This window comes from Marmota flaviventris, chromosome 18 (genome assembly GCF_047511675.1).
Source record: "Marmota flaviventris isolate mMarFla1 chromosome 18, mMarFla1.hap1, whole genome shotgun sequence".
Taxonomy (NCBI): Eukaryota; Metazoa; Chordata; class Mammalia; order Rodentia; family Sciuridae; genus Marmota; species Marmota flaviventris.
The window spans coordinates 15,684,776-15,702,770 of NC_092515.1; the positions used below are offsets into that span (position 1 = coordinate 15,684,776).

The following is a 17,995-nucleotide window of genomic DNA, read 5'->3' on the forward strand; positions in this document are numbered from 1 at the left end:
TTCTATTGTTGTTGGGTGGAACATTCCACAGATGTCTGTTAGGTCTGGTTTGTAGTATTGTTCAAGTTCTCTATTTCCTTACTGGGTTTCTGTCTAGTTGTTCTATCCATTGGTAAAAGTGGAGTATTGAAGATTCCTGTTACTGTTGGGCTGTCTATTTTGCCTTCAATTCTGCTAGTATTTGTTTCATGTACTTTGAGACTCCATTGCTAAGTGTATAGGTTTATAACTGTTATTTGTTCTCCATGGGTTGACCCTTTGATCCTTAAGTAATGTTCTTTGTCTCTAGAAATAATGATTGACTGAAGGTCTATTTTGTTTGATATTTGCATAGCTACCCCAACTCTCTTTTATCTACTCTTTTATAAAATATCTTTTTATATCCTTTTGTTTTCAATTTGTATCTTTGGATTTAAAGAGAGTTTCTTGTAGATGGCATAGAGTTCAATCATTTTAAAAACTTGTTTTAAAATCCATTCTGCTACTTTCTTCTTTTAATCAGAAAGCTTAATCCATTCCCATTTAATGTAATTTCTGATGAACATATTTCTCTCCTTTTGCTATTTGTTTTCCATGCCTTACTGTTTTTGTTCCATAATTCCTCCATTATTGTGTCCTTATTGTGTTAGATGTATATTTTTCTTTTCTTTCTTGGTACTGGGGATTGAACCCAGCGGTGCTTAACACTAAGCCACATCCCAGACCTTTTCATTTTTTACTTTGAAAAAGGATTGTACTGAGTTGCTTAGGGCCTTGCTAAGCTGTTGAAGCCAGGGATGTAGCTCAGTGGTACAGCACATGTTTACCATGTATGAGGCCTTGAGTTCAATGCCCAGCATCAAAACAAACAAACTTAAAGATTCTTTTCCAAGAGCTGAATTGTGTGTCTCAGTTTAGATCACTTGAACTTATCCTATTTGGGATCTGTTAAGCTGCTTGGGCAACCTATATGTCTTGTTTTTCATCAAATTTTTGGAACTTTTCAATCATTAGTTCTTCAGATATTCTTTCTGTCCCTTTTTCTATATGAGAAACTTCTGGATACCCTTTATCTATCCATAAAACAAATGCATATGTTTGTGTTCATTCTTAGGTTTGATGATATTCAATAGGTCTCTGAAGATCTGGTTTTTTTTCTTTTACTTTTTTTCGTGCTTCTAAGACTAGATAATTTCAGTTGCCCTATCTTCAATTTGCTAATTTTTTTTCTTCTCTCTGCTCAGATCTGCTGTTGAATCCCTCCAGAGAATTTTTCATTTTGGTTATTATACTTTTCAAGTCTAAACTATTCAGTTCCTTTTAAAATTTTCCATTTCTTTATCGATATTCTCTATTTGCAGAGTCATTGATCTCAATCTTCTTTAGTTTTTCATATGTGGTTTCTTTGAGCTCACTGAACACATTTAAGACAGCTGATTTTAAACTTATGTCTAGAGGCTAGGATTGTAGCTCAGTGGTAAAGCACTTCCCTAGCACATGTGAGGCACTGGATTTGATCCTCAGCACCACATAAAAAATAAATAAAAATACACTATTGTGTTCATCTATAACTAAAAAAAAAAATTTAAAGACCTTTTGTCTAATTACTGTGTTTTCTCAGTTCCTATTGATTTTCACATATGCTTCTGGTTTGCTTGCCTGCTAACTTGTGCATGTGTGTGTGTGTGTGCACGCATGCACATAAAATTGGACATTGAATATTATCATGTGGCAACCCTAGAAATTAAGAGTCTGCCATCCTGTAAGTTTTGTTGGTGTTGCTGGTTGTACTTTAAGTGACTTTTCTGAATTAATTTTTACAGTCTGTATTTTTTGTCGTGTGTGAACACTGAAGTCTCTGTTCCATTAATTCGGTGCCCAGCTAGGGCTAACTTAAATGCCTGGAATAAAACAAAAACTCCCAGTCTTTGCAGATAGGCTGTGTGTTAGGGCACATCTTCAATCCTCAACCAGTTTACAATTCTGACTTAGCCTTTACTTTCTGCTTGTACAGAACCTGAAGGTCTGACAGAAAGGTAAGAGCTTATGGCCACCCCAATTTTTTTCCTAAATATTTGCTCAGTCCTGCTTATTCATGTGGCCTTTTAAATTCCTAGGAATATTTGGGAGCTTTTAAAAGTTCTTATTCCCCAAAGTATCTTCCTCTTTATCCTTTCCTGGGCAAAGAGGACTGTTCACTGCCTGATGGAGATGAAAGGCCCTGGATTCACAACAGGCTTTTTTTTTTCTTCCTACCTGGCGGGACATTTGGACACTCTGTTATAGATTGCAAATGTAGAAATCTAGGCTCTTCATTTGGATTTCCATGTCAGGAGTGGTGGTAGATCCACAAATTTTTTAAAATAAAAATAACTCTTTTAAGAATATTGTGAAGAGAATGAAGCTACAACTACAGATTGGGAAATATATATATGTATATTTGCAAAACACACATCTAACTAAGGGACTAATTTCTAGAATATGTAAATAAGTTCTAAAAAAAAGTAAACAATCAATTCATACATTTAGGAAAAGGACAGGAAATGTAAGATATCACGAGATTTTTTAAAGAGGATATATAGATGGCAAAGAAGCACAAGAAGATATTAAACATCATTAGTTATTAGGCAAATGCAAATTAAAATGACAATGAAATATTACTACAGACTTATCCAGATGACCACAACAAAAACACAGTGACAAAGCCAAGGAAGGAGGATGGACAAACTATCACATGTTGCTGGTGAGGATGACCAATTGGCACTACCAATCTGGAAAACTGTTTGGTAGTTTCTTAAAAATATAAACATGCAGATACCATAATATCAAGAAATTACATCACTGGGCATCCTTCCTAGAGATATGAAAACTATGTTCACATAGAAATCTGCATATGAATATTTTATAGTAGCTTTATTTGTAATAGCCCCAAATTGGAAACAGCTCTGATGTTATTCAGTGAGTAAATGGATGAACCATGTCACATTCATACAATGGAATACTCTTCAGATGACAAGGAGCAAACAACTGATATATACAAAAACCAAGCTGCAGATTTTTTTTTTGGCTGGAGGGGTTATTGTCTCAATGCTTCCACTCTTGCTCCACTGTCCCTTCCTGTTTATTCGGCTAGAAAGTAGACTTTTCCTGAGGCTCTCCCTACCCTATCTCTGCCTATTGGCATTTCAGTATTGCTGTCAGTCTTTAGTTCCAAGACTGGGGTATAAATCCCATGGAATGCCACCACGTCATCCCTTGGGTTTTGTGTCCCCTAGCAAGTTTGTTTTCTTCTCTCAATATTTCCAATTTTGTGTTTGTTTGATGTATACTACCTAGGGGTTTGAGATGAATGTAGTAGGAGGAAGAGGGGGAACAAAAGGACATCTACTCCATCTTTCCAGCTATAAAAATCCCTTTAAGTTTTTATTTCAATATGACTGTTTGAATAATTTGTATAATCACTTGTTAATTCTGTTGTAGAGATGTGCTATATCCCATCACACAATTTCACAGATAGTCCCAAGCAATTTAGTGAGACTCCATCTCAAAATTAAAAAAAAAATAAAAAGGGTTAGGGATATAGCTCAGGGGTAAAGTGCCCCTGGGTTCAAGATTGGCACACTGACAGAGTTTCTGTCTGTTTTTGATATTCTAATAACCAGAGCATGCAAATAGATAATAAATAAATAAAATGTTTATGTGTGTGTGTGTGTGTGTGTGTGTACAGATGTATATGTGTATTTCTGAAAAAAATAGCAAATAGGCAAAAAGTACAGATTTTCAAATCTAGCCAGAGGGCTAAATGGGTATCAGAATGTATTTTTCTTCTGTCTGAAAATTTTCATAATAGAATTGGGGAATACTTATAAGTTCTACATTATTATAGGAAATTCTATCACATCTCTCCTTGATATTTCAGCAGTTATGAATCCTTAGTTCCCTTCGAGCTTTAATTTTCTGGTAGAACTTACTATGGTTTGAATTCAAACTTTCTCATGTTCTGTGTTCTAATAGATTTTCCCAGTTAGTTTGGGCTGCTATAATGAAATACCATGGACTTAGTGTCTTATAAATAAGTTTTGGATGCTGGAAGTATAAGCTTAGAGTGCCAGCATGTTTGGATTTTGGTGAGGGCCCTCTTCTGTGTTGCTGATTCCTCACTTGTATCTTCCTGTGGTTGAAAGAAGATGAAAGAGAACTATCTAGGTTTGGAGGATGTTCTTATCATGGAAATACTCCTATTTGTGAAGACTGTACCCTCATGACCTAACAACCACAGAGGCCCCTCCTCCAAACACCATCTGGTTGGGATTGCATATCCTATATGGATTCTAAACATTTAGTCCATAACAGATTTTTATCAAAGATGATCTGCCCAAAACATAGCAAGTGTTGAATGGTCTTTCTATGTTATTTCCTCCACTTTTATCTTTCTATTTTAAATTCACTAATAGTAATGCTGATAATAATGAAAATAATAATATCCAATATTTCAAAAACAGTTTGGGGCCAGACAGTTTTCACAGTATCACACGTTACAGTATACTGTATAACCATTATTGATGATGTATACACCACTAGCCACACTTTTAGGTAGGTATCATTTTACAACTGAGGCAACAAGACCTACATGTTTTGCTTGATATCACACAGGTATCAGAGTAGTGGAAAGGCAATGATGATAGTATATCATTGCTAACAACACTTTTCCACAATTTTTACATCGACAGGTTTATTTTCTAGTATGAATTCCTTTAAATTCAACAAGGACTGAGAGGCATTAAAAGGTTCTTACACAATTATTAAGTTAACACATCTAAAGAAAGATTGGCACACTGACAGAGTTTCTGTCTGTTTTTGATATTCTAATAACCAGAGCATGCAAATGGAAAGGCAGTATTATATTAAGTTACATTATGGGTTCTCTGATGCTGATAAAGATGTGATCGCTGTCTAAAGGCCTTCTTACACACCTTACACTCATAGGGTTTCTCACCAGTATGAATTCGCTGATGTTCAATAAGGTGTGAATTAAGTCTAAAAGACTTTCCACATTCTTTACACCCATAAGGTTTCTCACCAGTATGAATCCTTTGATGGATTCTAAGGTCTCCACTGCGACTAAAGGCCTTGTCACATTCCTTACATTTGAAGGGTTTTACACCTGAGTGAATTTTCAGGTGTTGAGTGTACTGACCACGCCAACTGAAGGACTTTCCACATTCTTTACATTCGTAGGGCTTTACACCTGAATGAGTTTTCAGATGTTCTTTAAGATTTCCTCTACGAATAAAAGCCTTTCCACATTCTTTACATTTATAGGGCTTTTCCCCAGTATGAATTCTCTCATGTTCACTCAGGTAGAAACCAAATCTAAAGGTCTTCCCGCATTTTGCACATTTGTAGGGTTTCAGGTCAGTATGAAATTTCTTATGCAGGCTCACTTGAGAGCGCCCTCTAAATGTCTTCCCACATTCCTTACATTCGTAGGGCTTTACGCCAGAATGAATTCTCTGATGTTCAGTAAGGGCTGAACGAAGCATAAAGGCCTTCCCGCAGTCCTTACATTTATGTGGTTTCTCACCGGTATGAATTCTGTGGTGCACTCGAAGGTCACCATTATAACCAAAAGCCTTCCCACACACCTCACATTCAAAGGGTTTTACACCACTGTGAATTGTCTCATGCCGAGTAAGCTGTCCACGGACATTAAAGCTTTTCCCACAATGCTTACATTCGTGAGGTTTCTTGCCTGTATGTATTTTTTTGTGTTCAGTGAGATATAAACTGAGTCTAAAAGACTTCCCACATTCCTTACATTCATAGGGTTTTGCACTCGTATGAATTTTCTGATGGCGGGTAAGCTGTCCAATTACAGTAAAAGCTTTCCCACATTCCTTACATTTATAGGATTTCCCCCCTGTGTGGGTTTTCTGATGTTCTGTAAGGTAGAAATTAAGTCTGAAAAACTTTCCACAATCCTTACATTCAAAACACCTCTTACCAGTATGCTCTTTCTCATGCTCAGAAAGCTCTGAACTACTACTAAATCTTTTCTTGCATTTCTTACATCTATAGGGTTTTTCACCAGTATGAAATTTCTGATGTCGACTGAATTGTGAGAAAAGAGTAAAGGTCTCACCACATTCTTGACATTCATAGGGTTTCTCACCACTGTGAAATTTCTGATGCAAAATAAGCTGATAGTGATGACCAAAGTACATCCCACACTGTTTACATTTATAGACTTTTTCACCACTATGAGTTTTCTGATGTAGATTAAGTTGAGAGACACTACTCAAAGTTTCCCCACATTCTGGACAATCATGCTTTTCCTCAGGAGTATTTTTTTCACTTTGACCCGAGTTAGAGGCAGAACTAAGGTTTTTCCCACGTTCCCTATCTTCACTAGCGTTCCCACCACTAGATGTTCTCTGACTCGAAGATGTCTGCTTTCTCTCTGTTGGCCTTTTCTTATAAGTGCTTTTCACTTGCCTGAAATTCTTTTCTTGGGGTCCCTGTTGACCCTTAGACTCACTTTTGTTCTGCGACTCATTTCTCGAAGTGGTTCCCTTAAGTCCAACAGTTTTTCTTCTTTCTGTTGTCTCCGATTTGGACGAACTAGCTTCATCAGCATCCTTTCCTGAAGGTAATTTCTTGGTCTTGTATCTGGAGAACAATCCTAAAAGAAAAACAAAAAAGAACACAAAAACTATTTTTCCTGTAGTCAGAAAAACATAAAAGCTTCCATCTTCAAAATAGTAGACAAAAGTGAAAATAATTCTCATTAGAAGTAAATGGCTTGAAAACTTTACAATAGAGTTCTGTAATTTGAAAGCAGACCATATGAGTTTGAAGAATGAAAGATAATATACAATTGTGGTGATGTGGCAAATAGTTTATATAATGGTTCTGTAATTTTTGTGTGGATCAGAATCATCTGAGAAACTTATTACAAATCCTGTTATTCTGGTATCACTCCAAGCTGTGAATCAAATCTATTCGAGATTTTGAATTTTTTTGGTTTGCTTAGTACTGGGGATTGAACCCATGGGCACTTTACCACTGAGCTATCCCTTCAGACATTTTTATTTTTTATTTCAAGAAAGGGTCTCACTAAGTTACCAAGACTGGCTTTGAACTTAGGATTCTTATGCTTCAGTTTCCCAAATTGCTGGGATTACAGGCATGTGCTACCATGCTCAGCTATCTGAATTTTTAAAACTCTACTAGATGATTCTGATATAAATAAAAGTTTGAGAATCTCCGTTTAACAATTTTAATAGTTTTCTCTTTCTTTCAGAATAAATTTCAAACATTTTACCATTGAATATAATAAGGCCTTTCAAAGATAACATCCTCTTCAACTCCCATATAGGACTGTGCTCCCAGATCACACTACAGTCTTTTCTTATCTCATGCAGCTTTCCACAAGCTATTTCATCTCCTAAAAAATCCATCCTGGGCTCTATGAAAGGCTGACTCCTCCCTATTTTTCAGTCTTAGGTCAAACATCTCAGAAAGGTTGACCCTACTGGTTGTAAGTCACATCCTTTACTCTCAATTCCAGCATCATGATAATGTTGAAAATCTACAAAAATTACACTTAATAACTTCTAATCAAACAGGAGCTGTCCGTTTAAGTGCATCACAGGAGCATTTCTAATAAAAGAAAAAAGTCAAATATCAACCAAATCTCACCATACATATTTTTTAAATTTATTTTTTAGTTTGAGGTGGAAACAATCTCTTTATTTTATCTTTGTGTGGTGCTGAGGATCGAACCCAGTGCCCCATGCCTGCCAGGTGAGCGCTCCACTACTGAGCCACATCCCAGCCCTCACCGTACAGACTTAAAACTAAAAAAATGTAAATGTAGTGAAATGATGTAAAACTGTACACACTCTTATATGTGTTTCTCTGATTCCTTAAAACCCATTAAAAAAGAAATAAAATTTCTATTTCCTTTATTTTTGATAAAGAAAAAAATGCACGCTCCTAACAATATGACCTCTGCCCATTGAACTGTATCTAATTGCCAGTTTGCTAAATGGAGTAAGATCCTCTTCTGGACTTCGGCCCCCAAGACCCTGTATTCCTGATTTTACTTTTCTTTCTCTCCTTCTCTCCTTCTTCATCACTTTTGTCACTGTACCTCTTTCAGATTTTTCCCAAGAGTATCCAGTGTCCGCATTACCATCCTGACTTTCATTTAAGTATATGATCAGTCACTCTTTCAATTATTCATAAAGGTCACATATTCTGATTCCCATTTTTTAAATAATTATATTTTTTAGTTGTAGTTGGACACAATACCTTTATTTTATTTATTTATTTTATGTGGTGCTGAGGATCAAACCCAGGGCCTCGTACATGCTAGGCGAGCGCTCTACCACTAAGCCACAACCTCAGCCCCCATATTCCCATTTTTGACTGAAATCTTTTTTTTTTTTTTAAAGAGAGAGGGAGAGAGAGAGAGAAAGAATTTTTTTTTAATATTTATTTTTTAGTTATTGGCGGACACAACATCTTTGTATGTGGTGCTGAGGATCGAACCCAGGCCGCACGCTTGCCAGGCAAGCGCGCTACCGCTTGAGCCACATCCCAGCCCCTGAAATCTTGATTTAAAAGTTTAAACTCTTCTTCCTTTAAAAAAATCCATATGTACTGGACAAAGGAGCCATTAAATAAACATGTGTTGAAGGCATATTCATTTGTTAAGAGTAAAGATTCTTCCCAGGTACAATGGGGCACAATGTAATTCCAGCAATTCAGGAGGCAGCCTCAGCAACTTAGTGAGGCCCTAAGCAACTCAGTGAAACTCTGTCTCAAAACGAAAAAATAAAAAAGGGCTGGGGATGTTGCTCAGTGGTGAAGTGCCTCTGGATTCAATCCCCCGAGCAAAAAGAAAGAGTAAAGATTCTTGAGGCATACTGAGTCTGAATTCCATCTCTATTACTTTACCTTATGTAAGGTATATCACTTCTATGTGTTCTTGTTTCTTTATTCTATAAAATAACAATATAATAATACTTTTTTTGTGTGTGTGTGATGGGGATTGAACGCAGGAGTACTACCACTGAGCTACCCTACTACTTCAAAATTTTTTATTCTGAGACAGGGTCTTACTAAGTTGCCAAGGCTGGCCTCAAACTTGTGATCCTTTTGCCTTAACCTCTCAATTAATTGGAATTGCTAGCCTGTGTCACCGTTCCTGTAATCTCTGGAATTATAGTGGGTAACAACCCTGCTTAGTTCATAGTACTTTTCTTATAGCCGTTATGAGGACTGCCTGAGCTATGTAGATTAAGTGCTCTGTTAACTATTATTACTTTTCATTGGTGGTCCTCAGAACACAAAAGGTACACAAGCCATTGAAGTGTAGGTAAATCGAATATCAATATTGTTGGGATCACCCCGGCTCCAAAGACTAACTTCCCCATCCCCCAAGAAGAGCTGTCCAATGGTGAGCCCTGCTGGCTCACATGATCCTTACCCACCAATCAGACTAGCCCTGGTGGCTCACATGATCTTTACCCACCAATCAGAAAGCACCCCATGCCAACTGTCAAACCCTTCAACCTTTAAACTGTCATAACTGTCAAACCACTCCCGGCTCTATAAATATGCAGAGCTGTTCCTCAATAAAGGGGCATTTTCTCCGACTAGGAGCCTTGATCATTCTTTCAAATATTAAAAATATATTTAACACCTTTTTACTTCAAACACACTTTCCAATTCTTCCAATTCAAACACCCTTCCAATTCTTGGCTGATGATTTCTCTTACTCCTCTAATAAAAACAGGGCTGGGGTGTAGTAGCTCAGTGGTAGAGCATTTCCTTAGCACAAGTGAGGCACTTGGTTCAATCCTCAGCACCACAAAAAAATAAATAAAAATAAAGGTATTGTATCCAATAAAAAAAAAACAAAAAACAAGAATGAGTTGGGGCTGTGGCATAGTGATAGAGTGCTCACCTTGCATGTGGAAGGCACTGGGTTTGATCCTCAGCATCACATAAAAATAAAGTTATTGTGTCCATCTACAACTAAAAAAAATACTGAAAAAAAGAAATAACCATTCCTTTGTCTCATCAACTCACCTGTATCCATATCGTATTTATAATTCTCTTAATTCTTCCTTATGAACTGGATCCTACTCCTCCCCAATTTCCATAATAATCATTTTTTCTGCCTCAATATTTTTTCTTTCTATGGACTCATTCTCATCTTTTGTTTTAATATTTACTTTTTAGTTATAGGTGGACACAATGTCTTTATTTTACTTTATGTGGTGCTGTGGATTGAACTCAATGCCTCACGCATGCTAGTTGCATGCTCTACCTCTGAGCCACATCATTCTCATCTTAAAATTGACTCATCATACCCCACACACCCTTCTAGCTTCTAAACCCATCTCTAGTTCATTTCTTAACAAAATCTCTTGTTATCTCACCATCACCAGTGGCTCACCTCCTGTTCTGAGCCATACTTAGCAAGTTTCATCCTCAATACCATTGAAACCTTATCCCCTTGACACAAGGTCACCAAGAATTTCCTTCCTGCCATATCCTGTGGGTGAAGCTCAGTTCAGTCCACCTGTATCTACTGTTCCTTCCTGAAACATTTTCCTCATTTGTTTCATAGCACCACTCTCTCCAGGTCTGTGTGACCAAAATCTACATGCTGCCTCTTCTTCCTTCTCTAAATAAAGGGCCTCCATCATCTCTGTCTCTTCTGGCCTCCTTTAATACCCATTTCCTAGGGGAGGGGCCAATACATTTTTTTCTGTAAAGGGCCAAACAATAAAAATTTTAGGTTCTGTGGGCCTCAACTACTCATCTTCCACAGACAATATGTAACTAAATAGCTATGGCTACGTTCCAATAATACTTTATTTCTAAAAATAGGTGGTAGGTTATAGCAGTCCTAAATATCTCATCTAGTCCCCTGGTTGGGCACCCAAATTTATATAACTAGTCCTAACCTCTCCCTGAATGCTAAACTTGCTTTTTTCAGATGCCAGCTTAATGTCTCATCCTTGATGACAAATAGGCATTTTGTGTATGTATGTATCTGTGTGTATGTGCGTGCACATGTTATCGGAGATTGAATCCAGGGCTTTACACATACTAGGCAAGAGCTCTACCACTGAACCACATTCCCAACCTACAATTTTCTATATCACCATCACCAGTGCCTCACCTCCTTTTCTGAGCCATAGCTAGCAAGTTTTCATCCTCAGATACCATTGGCACTGGCATCTTAACTGTGATATATCTGCAGGTTCTGTATCCATGGATTCAATCAAATGCAGACTAAAATATGTGAAAATAAATTTTATCTGTACTGAACACATACAGAACACATACATCTTTTTTCTTGTCATTATTCCCTAAAAATATAATGTAGGAACTATGTATGTAGCATTTTACAGTGTCTTAGGTATTATAAGGAATCCAGAGATGACTTTAAGGGACTTGAACAGATTTTGAGATCAGTTGGAAACCCCAGAACCAATCCTCCATGGATACCAAGGGAAAACTGGATACCTAAAACAGAACTCTATTTCCATCCCCCAAGCCATCTTTCATGTCTGCCTAGATCAGCTGGATTCTATTCATCTCTTTCACCTATACCTCATAGCAGGTCTATTAGCTCTGCTTCCAAAGCACAAGATGAATACACCACCCTTTCACCATCATCCTAATCCAAGTTACTATCACTGCTATGACTAGTATAGACCTCTGAAGTAGTTTGTTCACTGACCTTTCTACTTCCAATCTTGCCTCCATTTAGTATATTCTCCACATAGTATATATTATGATCATTTAAAAACATATGAGATTATGGCTTTCAATCTTTCTTTGAAAAGAAAAATCCAAATTTCCCACTGTGGGGAAAAAAAAAAAAACTAAGATTTGGCTCCTGCTCAACTTTAACTCTTATTTAGTATTCTTCCCCCCTCTAAATATGCTCTGAGCTTTTTGCTGTTCTGCAAACATAAAAATCTCATTGCCCTCTTCACATGAGATGATTTCTTTCCAGTTATTCACAGGATATAAGCCCGTATTTCCTGTCTCTGCACAAATATCCCCTCCTTACAAAAGGCTTTGCTGAGCACCGAGCCCAACTCCACCTCCTCACCCTTCATACTTTTCCTTTATAGCATGCATCATGATTTCACATTATATTATCTATTCATTGGTTTACAGTTTACTGAGTGTCTCCCATTCTACACTGTCAACTTCATTAATGTGGGAGGTTTTAGCCTGTTTGCCAAAATATATGTTATAGTTGGCACACTGCCTGGCTCAGAGAAGGCAATCAGTAAATATATGCTGAATAGGTAAATGAATGAACTTTCAGGAATTGGAGACAAACTTAAGAATCACTGCAGGAAAAAAATATGGAAATCAATTGGTTGCACTGGGAAAGAGAGCATTTTCTTTTGAATTTTTTAAATTAGTGCATTATAGTTATATTTAATATTTGGGTTCATTTTGACATATTCATAAATTCATGTAAGCGTTTGCTCTATTTCAGTTCCCAGATCTTCCTCTTTCCCTCCCTTCTTCCCTCCTGACAATCTCTAATTGAAATTAGAGGGTAATATGAGAAGGGGAAAAAACAGACAGTGATAACTGAGAATGCACATAAAAGTTCTTTTGGTACTTTACACTAAGAAAAATCTGTTTTCTTCCCTCTCTTAGGCCATAACAACATGCAAACCTGTGCTTCCCACCTTGACCATCTGGCCTTTGTTGGCATTTACCTGGTGAGCCCTCACTTACCTGCACACCGTCTTCCTTGCACATCTCCAATCACAATGAACGGCTCTTTGCCTTGCTCCAATAAGGTAATCACTTCTGGCTTTGAGGCAGAATATCCTGATTACAAGAAAGAAATACAACAAGATATAAAAGTGATATGATATGCCAAGTTCAAAAACATTTTAAGACTTGATTAAACTTGTAGTAAACTATGGATCCATAATATCAATATATACTTCAGAGAAAACTAAGATTAAAGAATACTCAAATTAGGGTAACCGCACGATCCTAGAGCATAAAGAAACTTGATATGCAGGGAAAAGGTCCCATTTTATAATTAAAACTCCTGCAGACTCACTCTGTTGAGAGACAGTAGTAACTGAGAGCACCGACTCTGGAGCCAGACTATAAGGGTTCAGATTCTGCTCTTCCATCTACATACCAATGATTGTAAGCAAACCACTTAAATTCTCTGGGCCTTAGTTTTCTCACTTGTAGAATGAAAATAAAAGTAATACCTATTTCATGGCTAATATTTAGAACAATTCTTGGTATATGGTAAGCACTCTATTAGCTATTAGTATTTTATTGATACTAATTTATTTGGAGCAAAAGAAACTTCCTAAGATAGTTTGAAGTTGTTGTTGTTGTTGTTGTTCTTCTTTTTTTTTTAGGTGTAGATGGACACAACACAATGCCTTTATTTTTATGTGGTGCTGAGGATCGAACCCGGGTCCCACCTGTGCTAGGTGAGCGCTCTACCACTGAGCCACAATCCCAGCCCCAAAGTTCTCTCTTTTTGAGTTTTTTTAAACAAAGTTGGTGTTATTTTATTTGGACCTTTATTTTGTTCATTTATATACGGTGCTGAGAATCAAACCCAGTGCCTCACACATGCTATGCAAGCGTTCTACCATTGAGCCACAACCCCAGCCTGAGATTTTTTTTAAATATACCTTTGAGTCCACAACCCCAGCTCTAGTTTGAAGCAAGAGCTAAGTTAATGGATTTTAATTTTCAATCACGAGGTGTTTGGTGTGAGAAACAGAATGCATTCATTTTATTTTTAAATACATTACTATTCTGCCAAATAGAACAACCATAAGCAATTCTATATATTTTATTTTATTTTTTAAAGAGAGAGAGAGAATTTTTTTTAATACTTATTTTTTAGTTTTCGGCGGACACAACATCTTTCTATGTGGTGCTGAGGATCGAACTCGGGCCGCACGCATGCCAGGTGAGCACGCTACCGCTTGAGCCACATTCCCAGCCCCCATAAGCAATTCTAAGCTCAACTTCAATGTGAAACGTTATTTCTTTGAAATTGACTTTGGAATAAATATCCCATAATTCAAATCTAGTCCCTTAGTCATCAAAAAAGATGCAACTATGGCAATGGATTAAGGAAATGGTTCATGAAGATCACTACAGTGTGGTGAAATGCTATTTACATACCAGTGAAGTTCAATTAATTCCTTGAGTAACAGGGAAGAAATTCAGTTACTTTCGTAAAAAACAGTCCTAAAGGGCTAGAGATATAGCTCAGTGGTAAATGATGTGTTTAGCAGGATAAGGCCTTCAGTTTTAATCCCCAGTACCACAAAATAAACAAATGTTCTGAATTCATGTAAGGGAAAGCTATTATTTCAGAGAGCAGTGTTTAAATTATTTGAGGTAAATGACCTTACCCAGTGAGACCAAGTTGCTATAATTCTCTAGCATCACATCTCTGTACAATTCCCTCTGAGTAGGGTTCAGGCACTTCCATTCCCTTTGAGAGAAGACTACAGACACATCACTGAACTTCACTAGTTTCTGAAATGAGAAACCAACACATTACTGGTGAAATTATAGAATGCATACTTAAGGAAAAAGAGGAGATAAAATATTTCATTGCAGCAAGTGGGAGACTATACAAAACAAAGACTAGGGCTGAAAGCTTATGACAAAGGTAAGAGATAGGAATGACACTGGTGTTTGAGTAGAATGGCCTTATTTTCTTGAAGAATCTAGTTGCTACATGCAAAATTTCCTATATATTATGGGATTCTTTGATTACTCAAACATTTCTGAGAACAAATTAAATGTTGCCCAATTAAATTAAACAGTGGATACAAGCAAATTCATCTTTTCCTTTACTTAAAATCATATAGATTTAAAAAAAAAATACTATATAAGGGCTGGGGCTCAGCAGAAGAGCACTCGCCTAGCACTTGCAAGGCCCTGGGCTTGAGCCTCAGCACCACATAAAAATAAATAAAGATTAAAAAAAATACTATATAAAATATCTCCTAGAATAATGGGTTTGTATAAAATTAAAGAATTTTTAAAATATTCAGCTTAATCTTTATGTCATTATGTCCTAATTTTTCCTTATTTGGGCAATTCTATTATAAATGTTATTCATTTATTCATGTGAGACAGAGTCTAGGCTCATCTGAACTTTGTGGCTTCAGGTGATATTAATCACCTATGTCTTCTGAGCAGCTGGGATTATAGACACTGGGCCCATCTTATAAATAATAATAATAATAATAATAATAGTGGCTGGGATTATGGATCAGTGGTAAAGAGCTTGCCTTGCATGTGCAAGGCCCTGGGTTCGATCCTCAACACCACATAAAAATAAATAAAGTTATTGTGTCCAAACTACAACTACAAAAAATAAATATAATAATAATAATTATTATTATTATTATTATTACTATCACTACTATTACCAGGGATTGAACTCAGGGGCACTTGACCACTGAGCCACATCCCCAGCCCTATTTTGTATTTTATTTGGAGACAGGATCTCACTGAGTTGCTTAAACACCTCACTTTTGCTGAGGCTGGCTTTGAACTCTTGATCCTCCTGTCTCAGCCTCCTGAGCTGCTGGGATATAAATTATTTTAATCAGCTAAGTAATAATGAAGCAGGCTAGGAGTGTAGCTCAGTGTTAGAGCACTTGCCTAGCCTGCACAAGACCCTGGATTCCATCTCTAGCTCTGCAAAATGATAATAATAGTAATAATGATAATAATAATTAATAATAATAATAAAAATACAATCTTATGGATATACCAAACTTAATTATAGAATCCAGAAAGTAAGACATTTATGTTAGATAATCTCTCTTAAGGTTTCTCTAATCATGGGAGAATACAAAGATCTAATATTTATGCCTCTGGGTGATTTTCTTATAAATACTGTACACTTTCTTTGTTCCTGGAACAAAGAATCTTGATGTAGAATTAGCCAAATCACACAGATGTCAAGACCAGCTTATTCCATTCAACTTCAAAATGGCTCCTATTGTGGATTTTCACCTCTTGGAGATTCCCAGAAAAGGTCCCGATTGCTCCATACACAGAACCCAACCATATAGCGAGAATGAAGCCAATCAACACTAAACTGCATTTTGCCTACAGACACAGTTCCCTGGAAAACTTTAGTTTTCCTGTGTGTCATCAGATAAGCTCATCTTTTGTTTGAGTACACTTCAGCTCTGATGAGGTAAAATACTTCCCTCCGGAGACTTCGTTTTTGCCCCATTTGTGCTGCAGACAGAGAATGCATGCACAGCAGATGCTGCAAGGTTTAGTCAGGTTCAGATGAACATTTGTTAAAGAAAACAGGGGCATATAAGAGCCACTGGGACAATTAGAGATGAAAGAAAACTTCAGTTAAATAAGAAGGTTCAGTATAAAGAATGAAAATTCTTTCACGTGACCCTAAAAGGGAGTTGGGGAATCGCTTACGTGAGCCATGGTTTTAGGTTTACAAGAACTGGCCAGTCTTCCTCAGGGTTCTTCTAGAGAAGCAAAGTTCTGAGAAACCTGAATTGGATGAGGAAAAAAAAAAAAAATGAACCAATGACAAGAGGCTGTTTCAAAAGAATGCAAATAATCTTTTCTTCTCTATTCTTGCTTGTAAACACTGGCACCCATACTTCCCTCACATGCTCCTCCCTTGTATTCTCCCTGTCAAGGAAGCTGGGCTACTGTAAAGAGCAGAGGCTCGCCTGTATTAGAACTCATGATCAGTATCTTCAGCAGGGGAGTTCTGGGCAATCCCCACTATGAAGATGCTGATCTCCGCCCAAGGCTGGGATGTTCAGAACCGCCCTGACTAGATTCTCCTTCCTGATTCTCAATTCTAAAAAGTGACCACACAAACTAAAACAGACGGCAGTTTTCCTTGCTTTAAGCCTTTCCTGGCCTCCCTGGATTTGAAGACAAAAGGCAGAACAGACTGGGAGTCTGCAAACTATGGCCCATGAACTAAATCTGGACCATCCGTTTACTCTTGTCTATGGCTACTTTCAGAAAATTCCAATAGCCATTTAACAGAGTTATATGGCCTATAAAGCCTAAAATACTTAGTATTTGTTCCTTTATTGATGTGACATTTGCTGACCTCCAGCATGGACAATGCATGACAGCCTTTATCACTGCAAAACTGTACCTGCCTACTGGGATTCCTACCCTCACCTGAACTAGAACTACCAGAATTCTCAGGGCTTGCAGCTCCCCATTTCCCCCAGTCAGAATCATCCACAGGATTTTTCTGCTTGACATCCTTCTTACTCTTTCTTCATACCCAAACTTTGTGAAAAGTGAATTTATCATCCCTACATCGGTTAAAAAAGAAAGTCAACTTTTATATGATTGATACATGCCATATATCTCAGAATAGCCCTAAAACACTGTTATCTCCATTTCAAACACTAGAAACAGAAACCTAAATCCAGTTAATTAATGGCACATATGAGTTCTGATTCCAGAATTGTCCAACTACAAAGCCAGTTTGTTTTCAATTCTGCTCTTGCTATGGATATGCAGAATTTCTTATGACACCTTAGGAAACCTGAGCATGAACAATAATAGAAGTAACTTACCAGGAAGTATTAAATGTTGCTAATTAAGAAGATATGTTGAAGGGACAAGTAACATTTTATGTTCAGTTCACAGATGGATTTAAAAGACTGATTACATGTTAGCAAGGTTGGAACAAAATAGACACACAATGTCATACAATGGTATCACTTACAAGAGGGTAAATTTTCTAATTCATGTTGATGTGATATAAAAACAAACAGAGGAGGATCTCAGGTATTGGTAAAATAAAATAAATATTCAGGAACTAGTAGTAATTTATTTTTTTCAGTTACAAGAATTTCTCTACAAGCTGAGCATGGTGGCACACGCCTATAATCCTAGTGATTTAGGAGGCTAAGGCAAGAGGATCACAAGTTCA

At 37.0% G+C, this 17,995-nt stretch overlaps 1 protein-coding gene across 4 annotated transcripts in view; it reads right to left on the reverse strand.

The window, feature by feature from the left end:
* Window positions 1-636: 636 nt before the first annotated feature.
* The window catches only part of LOC114097363 (zinc finger protein 540), a 34,749-nt gene continuing 17,390 nt past the window's right edge, over window positions 637-17,995 (reverse strand). For all 4 annotated transcript variants that reach the window (XM_071605009.1, XM_027941255.2, XM_071605008.1 and 1 more), the window contains 4 exons: window positions 16,498-16,575; window positions 14,442-14,568; window positions 12,772-12,867; window positions 637-6,661 (listed from right to left, as the gene is read on the reverse strand). In XM_071605009.1, coding sequence (XP_071461110.1) covers window positions 4,884-6,661; window positions 12,772-12,867; window positions 14,442-14,568; window positions 16,498-16,506 — 2,010 coding nt within the window. In that variant the 5' untranslated portion in view covers window positions 16,507-16,575 and the 3' untranslated portion in view covers window positions 637-4,883. The remainder of the gene's footprint in view (window positions 6,662-12,771; window positions 12,868-14,441; window positions 14,569-16,497; window positions 16,576-17,995) is intronic.